This window comes from Poeciliopsis prolifica, unplaced genomic scaffold, assembly GCF_027474105.1.
Source record: "Poeciliopsis prolifica strain line A6 unplaced genomic scaffold, Auburn_PproV2 SCAFFOLD034, whole genome shotgun sequence".
NCBI lineage: Eukaryota > Metazoa > Chordata > Actinopteri > Cyprinodontiformes > Poeciliidae > Poeciliopsis > Poeciliopsis prolifica.
The window spans coordinates 2,660,520-2,673,942 of NW_026562409.1; the positions used below are offsets into that span (position 1 = coordinate 2,660,520).

The 13,423-nt window shown below is 41.8% G+C and overlaps 1 protein-coding gene across 1 annotated transcript; it reads left to right on the forward strand.

Moving 5' to 3' along the window:
* Positions 1-451: 451 nt before the first annotated feature.
* On the forward strand, positions 452-12,587 carry LOC129374003 (MBT domain-containing protein 1-like). Its single transcript, XM_055052185.1, has 18 exons — positions 452-635; positions 2,107-2,359; positions 2,998-3,131; positions 3,207-3,318; positions 3,401-3,480; positions 3,885-4,002; positions 4,091-4,225; positions 4,327-4,415; positions 4,613-4,711; positions 4,776-4,911; positions 5,005-5,060; positions 5,575-5,679; positions 5,763-5,910; positions 6,536-6,618; positions 7,324-7,561; positions 7,904-7,975; positions 8,833-9,004; positions 9,132-12,587. The coding sequence occupies exons 1-18, from the start codon at positions 615-617 to the stop codon at positions 9,247-9,249; spliced, it is 2,169 nt and encodes a 722-aa protein (XP_054908160.1). The 5' UTR covers positions 452-614; the 3' UTR covers positions 9,250-12,587.
* The last annotated feature ends 836 nt before the right edge of the window (positions 12,588-13,423 follow it).

Below are 13,423 nucleotides of genomic sequence, written 5' to 3' on the forward strand. Positions count from 1 at the left end.
AAATACTTTTTAAAATGCAATACTATAACATCTTCTCACATTGATCAGTCCCTCCAGGATTTTTAGATTGTTTTGGTGATTTATTGCATACAAAATCACTGATTTTATGGTTCTAATGAACCATAAAATGCAACAAATGTTGGGATATTTGCACTTCTGTCTGACAATGGAGTGTTTACAACAGTGTTAAGGAAATAAAATTAATTAAAGTAATAAGTTTTCTGCAGGAATAAAGCCATAATATTCAGAGAATAAAGTTGAAATATTACGATAATTAGTTTTATGAGATCGAGACTAAAAATTTTATTTTCGTATTTTTTTTCTCTTTGTCTGGCCCTATTACTCCCTCGCACTGTTTTCTGCAGCCGCAGCTGTGCAGCTGTGAGTTGAGCTGTTTTGTTGTTGCGCTTCTGAATCTGTCCAGCAGGGGGCGGTGGACGCATTGCCGCCTCATCTGAACTCCACACATGAAGGGAGCCAGCAGCCAATCAGCGACCCGCATTCAGCCTCTGAGCTGTGCTAATTGTGTTGTTATGTCAGCCGCTAGGTTTTAACCTGCCTTCCTGCGGGCTGAGGCGATCCAGACAGCGGCCTCCTGTGCGGGATCTGGCCCCATGGAGACCCCCAGAGACCCGGTGAGTCCCTGCCTCCTCTGCCCGGAGACAGACCTCTGTTCCCGCTTTGTTATGCTTGTTCGAGCCGCTTCTCCAGAGAGCAGCGACGATCCATACTGACAGACTGATTCCTACACATAACGCCGTTACAGAGTCAGGTCATGTATGCCGAATAAAGCGATGAGTGTAGATGAGTGAAACCAAGCTGCGAGTTGAACTCCAGAACCTTGGCGCTGGATTCAGAACCGGCAGGAAGCGGGAATTAGAGGAATGCTGAAGGGAGTCTGGTGTGGTGCCCTGCAGAGTCAGAGCACCGCAGTGCAGAGCTTGAAGAAAGAAACAAGATCTGATCATGAAGATGTTAATGAGCTGCAGATGCCTGACAGATCTAAACATGTGATGAGGCTAAAATAAATAATACCGATGGGACCAAAAGGGAGGAACCCGAATGACCCAAAAACCCAACTGAAAACATGGTCAGGTCCAAAAACTGCCAAAATCCAAAGAAAACCTGGGAAATTGTTGTTCTCTATTATACCAGAGGAACTTCTCAATGCGTAGAGCTGAGACTGAAAGAAACAGAAGCTATCATTTCTGCTTTAAATGTAAATATTGAAGATTTTTTCAGAACAAATGCACAAACAGAACAGGATGTTCACTTGTGGGATCCCTCAGGGGTTCGTATTCGGTCCTGCCCTCTACTTCTCTCCTCTACAGCGTGAATCTGCCACAACTTTCCAACCTCAGCTTTAAATTTCATGTGAAGCAACTGTGGAAGATCTCCTTCCATCTTAACATTACCCAACTTTCCTCCACTCTCTCTACCAGATGTTGAAAAACAAATCCACACTTCTATTTATTTATTTATTTATTTATTGAGATTTCAAGAGTCTTCAGAGATTCAATATTATGTCCAAAACTCTTCAGCTGGGGTCCTGACAGCAGTGAGAAAATATGAACATATTAAGGTAGGCTCTCCAGCAACAGTCAGTCTCGCAACAAATCTAGAGAGGCCCCTGACTGAAGACTTTCTGCAGAAAGCCTTCAGTCATATTGTGGGGATATTGTGAATATATAATTTCTTTTGTAAATCTAAACTTTTTTTTCACCAGTGAACTTCTTGAGTTTCCGATGAGTTCAGATTGATGTCAGCACGCCCAGGGCGGCCATTTTGTTTAATGAATGTTTTACTGCTTCTGTTTATTTGGTCTTTGAATTCAGGTCAACAGTGGAATATTAGGGCAAGCCTAAGATTTTTATTTTTAGTTATGAGAATTAAGTTGTAATACTGAGAGAATAAAATAGTTATTCAATTGGAACTCTAACACAAAAAACAGAAAATTAAAATGAGGAATGTTGAGCATCCTTTTGAGTTATATTTCTCTATAAGTTTTAGAGATAATGCTTAATAAAAACAAATAGGAAGGACCTTTTCTTTGTTGTAGTTGTTTTTTTGTTTTGCCTTGTTTTCTCATCATCTGTCTGTCCTCAGATGGAGCGTCCGTCCAGGAAGCGGCAGGACTCCTTCGGGATGCTAGACAGCCTGGAGGAGGACCGCAGCAGCTGCAGCTCAGACTCCAGCGCCGGCAGCGGCGCGTCCAGCCCAGAGGACAGCGAGGACGAAGACTTCGGCGTGGGCGGCCTTGGCCATCAACTGACCACCTCTTCATCCTCCTCCTCCTCCCTGATGCTCATCAAGACCAACGGACAGGTGTACACCTACCCCGACGGCAAGGCGGGCATGGGTCAGTCAGAAGAGTTTCCAGAAAGTTAAACTTGTTCTCAAGCATTACAGATACAGTAGAAAGAAGATAAAATAAATAAATAATTAAAAAAACAAGCCCCACTTTATTTCCATTTAATGCCAGTTGCAGCAATTTCCCAAAAACCTCAAACCAATTAAGCACCACATTGTTTATGGTGGAAGAATTTAATTTGAGTAAATTGGTTGTAAACGTCAGGGCCATTTGGCGCAGTGTCTTTCCACCAGGCGGCGCCACAATATGGGAGAAAAAAGGCAAAAATAAACAAAAATCAAATACATTTTTTATTAGAATCAAAAATGTTTGGTGCTTTGCTCCTTACAGTTAGCTTAGCAATCAAAAAATGGAAACACGAAATAAGACAGTGGAGGACACTGCTGCACAAAAAGCTAAGAACTGAAATCAGAAGTATGAGTTGGCATTTAATTATTGGAAAGTGATGAAAAATATTCTGAAAGTTGATGCTTGTTTGCATATTTTGTCTGTGGGATTCCCCGGCCAGAAGCTAATGCTGGTTGGAGGCCATGATGTGGAAAAGTTTGGGCACCAACGAGGCAGTGGACCTCAGCAGGTGGTAGTTTTTCCTCATGGTAGTTTTTCTCTCCGCCGTTGTTCTTCAGCCACCTGTGAGATGTGCGGGATGATTGGGGTCCGGGACGCTTTCTACAGTAAAACCAAGCGTTTCTGCAGCGTCTCCTGCTCCAGGAGCTTCTCCTCCAACTCCAAGAAGGCCAGCATCCTGGCCAGGCTGCAGGTGAGCCCGACCCGGTCCGATCAGAACCTTCCTGAACCCGGGAAGGTTCTGATCTGCCTCCTGTCTGTTTGAAAGGGGAAGCCGCCCACCAAGAAGGCCAAAGTTCTGCAAAAACAGCCTCTGATGACCAAACTGGCTGCGTACGCCCAGCACCAGTCCAGCCAGCAGGGCGGCGCCAGAAAGAGCGGTGGGTAGCAGCAGAACCTTCCTCACTCGTCATCATCATCACAAACATGGCGGCTCTCTAACGCCTGCGGTGCGTCCTGCAGTCTCTGTGGACGTGTTTGACTGGGGGCGGTACCTAGGAGACGGGGAAGTGACGGGCGCGCCGGTCAGCTGCTTTAAACACGTGAGTTCATCTCCTCAGCGCCATCTTGGTTTCCTCTACATGCATCCAACTCGAGGTCCGGGGGCCAAATGTGGCCCGCTGAAGCTTTTTATGTGGCCCTTTAGACTCCAGATGCTGAAAGAGAATCAGTGCCTCCAGTTTTCTGTGATTCTGCGATTGTGAAAATTCACAGCATTTTTTCATCAGCCTTGAAATAAAAAGCTGTTCAGAAATGGGTTCTTTGGACTTGGCTGTTGTTTTGGAGTGTTGGTTGATCCAGTGAGTTCTTTTCATTCCTCACTGGATCCTGGTAAAAGTGGATCTCGTCAGGTACCAGCAGATTCCTCCTGAAGAAAATGAATAAATTCGTCCTGGAGAAGGAGGTTTTGTTGCTTCCAGCCCAGTTTGACGCTCCGTCTGTCCAGGTTCTGATGGGGAAGTCGTGGGCCAGCGTCAGTGAAGGAGTCCGGGTCGAGGTCCCGAACACCGACAGCGGTCTGCCCATGAAGGTTTACTGGATCGCCAGCATCATCAAGCTAGCCGGTTAGCGCCCGGAGCTCAGCTGATCCGTCTAAAGCCTTCGTCTGGGGAGGTTCTGGATTAATCGGACGGGTTCTGGTTCCTCCCGCAGGTTTTAAGGCCCTGCTGCGCTACGAGGGCTTCGACAGTGACTCCACCAGGGACTTCTGGCTGAATCTGTGCGTGCCGGACATCCACCCGGTGGGCTGGTGCGCGGCGGGAGGGAAACCTCTGGTTCCTCCTCAGAGTGAGTAAATGATTCTGACGGACCAGATCCTGGGCGGTTTTCTGCTCCAGACCGACCCGTTTGGTTTGATTTCTGATTGGCCGACACTTTTCTGTCTGCAGCCATTCTGCACAGGTTCACCAACTGGAAGACCTTCCTCATTAAGAGACTGACCGGGTCCAAAACTCTGCCGCCAGACTTCTCATCAAAGGTGACGCAGTTCGGTTCTGCTCATTCAGCTGCCATCGTTATAGAAATTATTATTTTTTTAAAGATTAAACTGGCAATTTTGCACAGATTGAATCTGAAAACTGCGATAGCTGCATCTGAATATCCACAAAGTTACAAATGAGCCAAACTGGATAAAGTAGGAAGAAATTAGCTGGTGTCCTCTTCCTCCTCCTCCAGGTGCAGGAGAGCATGCAGTTCCCCTTCAAGAAGCAGATGAGGGTGGAGGTGGTGGATAAGACCCACCTGTGTCGGACTCGGGTGGCTCTGGTGGAGCAGGTGAGCGTCGGCCCGGTCGCACGGCCGGGGCGCTTCCGTCTCCATGACCACCGTGTCGTTGCAGGTGATCGGCGGCCGGCTGCGCCTCATCTACGAAGAATGCGACGACGGGACGGACGACTTCTGGTGCCACATGTACAGCCCGCTGATCCACAGCATCGGCTGGTCCCGCTCCATCGGACACCGCTTCAAACGATCAGGTGGGCGTGGCTTAAGTCCGGCGGTGTGGAGGAAGGAGGGAGGGGCAGACGGAGGGGCAGACGGAGGGTGACGGTGTGTGTTTCTGTTTTCAGACGGGACGAGGAAGTTGGACGGACAGATGGACGCTCCTGGACAGCTGTTTGCCAAGGTGAGCCTCAGCTGGGCTCTTCTGTTTTTCATGCATTTTAAACCTGTTTGGATGTCAAATTTATTGATTATAAAATCGATTGCAACCATATTTTACATCTGCAGCTTTTTAAAGTTGTTCTCTTATTAAGCCGAAAGTTGCAAAACAAATTCTCAGGATTTCTGGATTTTTTTTTACTAATTGACCTGATTTTAATTGGGCTTGAAACGATTAATTGTGATTATTTGTTTCAAACCAAAAAACTTTTCTTATTTAAAAAAAGAATGTAATTATTTATCTGCATTTTTCATATTGTATAAAAATGCTTAAGCGTTTAATTGAAAAATCAGCAGAATGTGCCAATTCTTTGGTCCAATTAATCGAGTAATTGCCAGAATAATTGCTAAGATAATCATTATTTGCGTCCCTCATTTTAATCCATATACAGTCATTACATCAGACTATTCCATCTTGTGACCACTAGGGGGCAGTTTAATACCTGTAGACCTGAGAGCGATGTCCTCTGTCCCCACAGGTGAAGGAGGTGGATCAGACCGGACTCTGGTTCCAGGACGGGATGAAGCTGGAGGCCATCGACCCGCTGAACCTGTCTGCCATCTGCGTGGCCACAGTGAGGAAGGTGAGGAAGAGGAGTCCGTCATCCCGCTCAGACGGCGACTCAAACTCCTCCGCCTGACCTGCAGCCTCCGTCGCCTCCCGCAGGTTCTGGCAGACGGATACTTGATGATCGGCATCGACGGCTCGGAAGCAGCCGACGGCTCCGACTGGTTCTGTTATCACTCCACGTCTCCGTCCATCTTCCCCGCTGGGTTCTGTGAGATCAATAACATCGAGCTGACGCCCCCCAGAGGTATGTCCAGCTTCCTGCAGCCGCAGGTTTGAAGAAACGCCGTTAAATCGGATGGTTTCTGAAAACCTGGAAATAACAGAAACACAGGAATGCACTGCAAAAACTATTGGCAGATTTTCCACCTCGCATTTTTTTTCCCGTTTCATAAAGTGAAATAATCTACAAGTGGAACTTTATTTCCACTTTATTTATTAACTCAATAAATATTATTGAGTTAATATGAGCTCCTATATTTTTCTGAAAAGTTGTTGGTAAGTTAGTTTTGTCTTATTTCCTGTGTACTAAGACATTTACATGGTAAACTAAACAAAAGAGATTTTGTGTTTTTGCAGTGTATCGTTTTGGACGCTTTTCCCAATAAAACTAACAACGTGTTTGAAGAAATCAATTTTTTTTTTAATTCAAATTCTTGATAAAATTTTTGATTGGAAAAGTTAGAAGGAAAAGTTTCTGTACGTTCAGAGAAGAACATTAACATTGGGACATAAACGAGAAGTTTTTGGAGAAGTTGTGAATTAAAAACCTCTTAAGATGGAGATGAGAGGATTTAGGAAGCTTTGGAATATCCTGGAAGCGTCCAGTGAGATCCGGGATGACGGACGCTCCGCCTGTTTCCCCTCCGCAGGCTACGCCGGTCTTCCCTTCAGGTGGTTCGAGTATCTGAAGGAGAGCAAGTCGGTGGCCGCTCCGGTCAACCTCTTCAACAAGGTCAGACCAAAAACTGATGGATTCTAATCAAAGTGATTAATCGACTATTAAAATAACCGTCTACTGAAGGAGTGTAAATACTAAGACTGAATTTTTCATATTAAAAGTGTTTTTTAGCTGCAGATGCATTTTTTTTTTTAAATTGATCAAGTAAATCTGTCGTTGCACGTTTGGCAATAAAATGTTTTTCTTATTTAAAAAATGATTTGTTTGATTTTGATGTATTTTAATGTTGTACATAATAAGCCTAAGTGGTTAAATGAAAAATCTGCAGAATGTGCCAAATTTTTTTTCGTACAAGTGAAATAATCTGGCAGTGGATCGAGAACTTTTTCATCAATTATTGTCTGAAAACAAACTGATATTTCTTACTGAAAAATTTGCTTTCAAGCTAGTTTTGTCTTATTTGTAGTGTACCGGGATATTTGCAGAATAACAGACAAAGCTTTGTTTTTAACTTATTTTTTCCCTGACTCCTGAAAAGTGGCTCCACACCATGATCCTCCTTCCACTAAACTTCACCCATGGAGTAATTTCTGATTTTAAAGTGCATGTCCAACATTGTTTGGACATGGAACAGATTATTTTAATTTTGTGGTTGGCAGCAGAATGGACTCTCAGAACCACGGGAACCCAGAAGAACCCGTCGGTGACGGTGGAGACGCCGTGACGAGCGTTTAAACTCCCCTCTCTTCGCTCCAACAGGAAGTCCCGAACCACGGTTTCCGTCCTGGGATGAAGCTGGAGGCCGTGGACCTCATGGAGCCGCGGCTCGTCTGCGTCGCCACGGTGATCAGGATCGTCCACCGGCTGCTGCGGATCCACTTCGACGGCTGGGAAGACGAGTACGACCAGTGGGTGGACTGCGAGTCCCCGGACCTGTACCCGGTGGGCTGGTGCCAGCTGACCGGGTACCAGCTGCAGCCGCCGGCCGTTACCGCAGGTAACCCTCACCAATATGCTAACCCAACATGCTAACATAACATGCTAACCCAACATGCTAACCCAACATGCTAACCCAACATGCTAACATAACATGCTAACATAACATGCTAACCCAACATGCTAAACCAACATGCTAACATAACATGCTAACCCAACATGCTAACCCAACATGCTAAACCAACATGCTAAACCAACATGCTAACCCAACATGCTAACATAACATGCTAACCCAACATGCTAAACCAACATGCTAACATAACATGCTAACATAACATGCTAACCCAACATGCTAACCCAACATGCTAACCCAACATGCTAACCCAGGGTTTGTTGGCTCCAGGGTCCAGAGATCTGCAGTCTGCCGGATCCAAACAGAGGAGGAAGTCCCAGCAGTACCGAGGACAGAAGAAAAGTAGGTCGTTATGAATCGATTTTTAATCCCACTGATGGAAGTTTTACAGATTTGGTTCTCAAAACTTAAGTCTGTCACAAATGTTTCTGGATGATTATTTAGTGCGATAAACAATAATATTATTGATGTTTAGAGACTATTTTCAACTAATAAGATGCAAGAAGACATTCTCCAAGTCAAGATCAACAAACTTTAAATACTAATGAACATTTAACACTGGAACTGAAAAACATTTTAAATATCCAAAATAAATAAACAGAACAACAAATAAAATGAATTAGGAGGACTCTGTAAATTAAATTGTCCTTCAAATTAATGTTTAGAACCAGACTGAAGCTTTTATTATCCAGTTCTTGGTTGAGCGAAAGAATAGAGAAAAACAATAAATTGTAAAAATTTAGTTTTAATTTATTACACAATTAATTGATTTATTGCGACACAGCTGAGTTCTGTTTCTGGATTGATGATGGACGGAGCCGACAGTCTCATCACAAGATCAGAACAAGACGAAAAGGAAAGCAAAGCTAACAGCAATCTGCCTTTAGTGTAGAGAAGTTTGTTTTTCTGTCAGAGCCACGGTTAGGATGCGACAAGTTCATAAAAATAATCATTTTCAGACATTTTTTACGTCCTGATTTACAGCGTCTGGGTTTGTTTGGTGCAGAATTATGACGCAGGTTTCACATAAATGACTTAAAAGATGGATAAAGTTTTAAAAACAATCTTATTTGGATCCAATTTAGTTCCACAAATGAAAGTAGCACAAGTCCTTTTTGACTTCATTGAGAAAAATTGAATTTGTGTCGCCTTCAACTGCACAAGATAAATCTAAAAATGTTGACCCGACTGTCTGCCAGAGAGGAAGCTACCCGTTGCTAAACGCCCTGTCAGCCTCTCCGGCTCCGTGGTAACGGGAGTTCCCAGGAGCCTATCAGGAGACGAGAACGAGACGCCGCCTGACTACCCGTCACCGCCCCCTCCGGCCTCGGCCGCCCGGCCGCCGTCCGCCGACCCCGACGCGGAGGGCGGGCAGGTAAGCACCGTGTGACCCAGCCGCTGAGACGCTTTGCTGCTCCGGCTGCTCGGTCAGCGGTTATTCTGACGGCCAACATGTTTTTATGGAGAAACTGGACTTGATTGGTGGGGACTGTGTGTCTTCAGGTCTACAGATGGAGATCCACAACAACACAGGAGGAACGAATTCCTCATTCCAGCGAGCGGCGCCGGAAACCAACGGGTCGTCCCGAGATTTCCTGGCCAGCAAAGATCAGTAAACTTTGCTTCTTTACCATCGAACCATTTACTGTGACGAACTATTAACTGCCGCCCGCTTCATTGGTTTCCTTCCACAAACCCTCCGACGTTTTATTCTTCTGAACCAAAACAGCCTGAAAAAGAAGAACATTTAAGCTGATTGACATGATGCATTCGGGTGCTGTCAGGACAATGCAGCTCTCATGAAGTGTTTAAAGTTTTGAAGTTTTCTCCTTATTTAAAACTTTTTTTGCCTTTAATTTTTCCAGCTGGAGAGAAAATTTTATGGGTATCCTGAAAATGTCGACTAACTTTTCATAACTTTCAACTTTGATGACTGAATTTGCTTTCAGATATTTCTCTAATACCTACAAAGTACTCAAAGGAACTAGACTTCAATATGAGGTGACTTTTGAACCTTGCAGGAAGAGGACAGCTCAATTATAACAGGTACTCTGACTGAAAGAGAAACTGATGAGTTTCCAGTAGACTTCAGCTCATTTTGTATTTCTCCCCTCTAAGCTGTGAGGAGGTAGGATGTAAGTTTTAGAAAATAACAGAAAGATGGCCTCCACATTTCAGAAAAGTGCCCCAAAAGTCTTGGGGACGTTGCATCTGCCTTACAGGAAGGTCAAGGTTCAACTGGCTGACTTTTAATTTATCAGAGGGGAACTTCTGAGTTACATTAATGTAACCTCTAAGGTGCTGAACGACAGCCTCAAAGGTTCAAAAAGTAATAGTTAAGTTAAAGGAAAGTCACACTGAAGCTGTAGAAAAGTAACTTAAGGTGACCTCTAAGTTACAGGAAGGTAAAATTCAAGTTATAGGAAGGTAGCCTCTACGTTGCAGAATAGTAGCCTCTAAAATGTGAAAAAACAACAAAAAAAAAACGTACCATATAAAAGCAGATATATTAACTACAGTCAGAAAATATTTAAGTTTTATAAGATTCTTTTGTCTTTAAATTTCTAAAATAAAAGTGAAAATTAAATTACATATACAAAAAAATACAAGAAAATTTTGACATAAAGCAAATTTATCTTTAAAGTTGAACAACCTTAAAAATATCAAATTCTTCTGATACCTCAGAAACCAGAATTTAAATAAGCTGCAGAACAAAAAGGTTTAATTTGATTAAACAGTTTTTAACAAAAATATATTGGATTTAAGAAGAAATACTTTATTCTAACATTTTATTACCTGTTCCGTCTTTGTGGCGTCCATGAGATAAAACAACACAAATGTAAAGTTTGATGTGTTTTTGATGGTCAGTGAAGGAAGTTTTTATGTTTTCATTCATGCAGAAAATGAACTCAAAGTTCAAAAGTTGAATTCTGCATATGTAACGTAAAACGTCGCATTTTCTAGAAGAAAATAAATCTATTGCATTTCATGAAGCTCTGAAGGTTTTATAGACTCAATTAAACTGATTTTATGAGACATTTATTTTTACATTCTAGTAAAAATGTCAGAATTAGAGCCTAAAATTTAAATTAAATGTAAAAATGGAAGCTAGTTTCTCCAAAGGAAAACTTGCATTTCTTTCGGTCGGTGTTATTTTATGGTTTGTTTGGTTTTGTTTTTTTTGTCAGAAAAAAAAAAACCAGAAAAAGAATGAAGGGAACTGGATTTATTCATTATTCTAGTTTACATTTACTCATTTTTATTTAGTAAGTCCAAATTTTATGAAAGCTTTTAACTGCCATAATCTTGGAAATAGATTTAGGAGCAGTATCTTGTCAAAGACATGTTTTATAATCTCGTTATACTGGACAAATTTTGCATCTCTTTTAATGAGAAACTTGTTTTTTTTTTGTTATAAGAAGAAAAATTCTCATTTTAACAATTTGCATTCAATTTTCTCATCATAGCAAAGTTTCTCATTTTAATGAGATGCAGCAGACTGATTATGACTTGATATATTTTGTTTATAAGTCATGTAAATCTCATTATAACGAGATTTTAACATTTTGCTTCTCCTAAATTTATTTCCGGGTTCTGGCAGTTAAGGTCTTCCGTAAAATTTACATTTTTAAAAGAAGTCAGTGACATTTTTTTTATATTTGCTCATAACGAATGTCTGAATCTCCTTTTCCTGGGAGAAAAAGGCTTCCTCTCATCTCATCTCATCTCATCGATTGTCTGTCGGTCAACCTCGGCCCGGCTCCCAGTTTAACGTGAAGAACCGGAACCAGTGCAAACTGGTTTCTGTTGTGAGAAAACAATCATGTGTCCTGGTGCTTTATGTGGAGGATTTGAGGCTCATTCTGGGAGGATTTCTACGCCTTCAGCTTGTGTTTTTATAAATATGTCGGGTTTTCTAAGAGCTGAACATGTTGAAGGCGTTCCTCGTCACTTTGTGACGCCGGCGTGTCGGACCGAACCAGTTCCTCATCGAGCAGAGTTCGATCCCACAGGAAATGTATCAGAATGACCTCAGAGGCTCAGAACTGATCAAAAACACAAAATCTTAACAAGTAGTTTGGTTTAGTTTCTACTGCAAATATCTCAGCACACGTTAAATGAGACAAAACTAACTTTTCAGTGAGATAAAGGAGCGTGTTTTCAGTAAATCATTAATATTGATTAAAAAGTGCTAATTGGTTACAACAGAATGTTATAAGTGAAATAATCTGCCAGTGGAACTGGTACTTTTTTCTTCCACATTAATAAATTATTGACTTAAAATAAGCTATTTCGGTGAAAAGTTGGTTATAAGTTACTTTTCTCTTATTTCAAACTAACTAAAAAATTTGAAATAATTTTGCACTAGAAACTAAACCAAAAACAATGAATAAATGTTTGTTTTTCTGCAGTTCAGGTGATAAATCCAGAACAATTTGGTCGAGTTTTGGGCTGATTTACTCATGTTACCTTAAAATGTTGAGTATTTATTTCAAACACATGGAAATCTTTCTGATTTCATTTATTAAAAATATAAAAGCTGCAGTCTGAACAGTAGATGAGTCCTTTCACAGTATAGCTAGGAAGGTGAAGAGGTCATGAGACGTTTCTCCTGTGGGACATCCTGGTTCCCTCTGAGGGTCGACTTCTGCTCTTTGTGCTGTTAAATGTGAAAATAAAGCTGAAGATCTTCAGAAAAGAATCATTTTTAGAAGAATCTGTTGATGTCCGTGGATTGTTGTGAACTTTTCTTGATTCCCCATCAGTTCGCAGGTTTGAAGACGACAAACGGATCTGGATCAGCTTGCTGTAACTGTCTGACTACAGTCGTGTGTTGATGTTCTGATGAAGGTTTTTATACGTTGTGCAATTTTTGGCAGCATGATTGTGAAGAAATATTTCATCTAGATGTGAAATTAATGACTTTATGCAATAAAAAGAAAAATATCAAGAGTCTGCTAGAATATATATTTATTCATGCATGAATGATGAGAACTGGTAAATTGTTTTTTTACTAAATATTCAAGTTTTAGAGCTGGAATTTTCTACCAATAAGGATCAGGTTCTGTCAGGTTCTATCCGGTTCTGGTCGGACCAGAGAAATGTGACATGCAGAACTTGGTTCCACCTCGATCCTCTCAGTAGAACAGCTGCTCGTTAGTTTCTCCTCATCCTCGCTCCATAAATCATCAGAGCTCCTTAACATGCCTTCTGGACTGGAAATGGATCCTAACACAGTGATTTATTACCGGGTCAAAACCAAACGGGCCATCTCCTGATCTCATGTCCAGCCCACAGACGTCGGACCTGGCAGAACAGACTTTATGAATCGAGTCAGGGAATAAAACTTCATAGTCTAGAGAGTCCAAAGTGTGGGGCGGTCCTCTCTCTTGTCCTTGGCAACGGCAAAGACTAAAACGAATCAAAACTACTGGAAAAATATTAAGAAATATCAACTTTGCACTCAGAAAATAGTGAAGTAAGTAAGAAGTAAAGAATAACATCATCGGCATATAATAATACCTTGTGGTTAAAGTGATGCACAATTAGCTGAATATGTTTTAATTTTCCCATCAACTAAAAAGTTGCAGTTTGACACGTGAAAACTCAATTATTTCTAAAATGTCATATCTTTCACTGTATAATTTCACCCAGGCATTTTTTCAGACCTAGCATACATCATTTACCCAGAATGCATTGTGGCGTAACAACATGGCGACGGTCGTGTGACAATATTTTATTTACATTTTTAAAACCCAAAGAGGCAACAGTAGTTTTACTATATTGCTT

Excerpts from the sequence above, each read along its gene's own strand:
- LOC129374003 (XM_055052185.1), top strand. The coding sequence starts at position 615 with ATGGAGACCCCCAGAGACCCG. Across the intron at positions 4,912-5,004 it reads ACACCGCTTCAAACGATCAG|ACGGGACGAGGAAGTTGGAC; the intron begins GTGGGCGTGGCT and ends TTCTGTTTTCAG. Across the intron at positions 9,005-9,131 it reads GACCCCGACGCGGAGGGCGG|TTCAGGTCTACAGATGGAGA; the intron begins GCAGGTAAGCAC and ends GGACTGTGTGTC.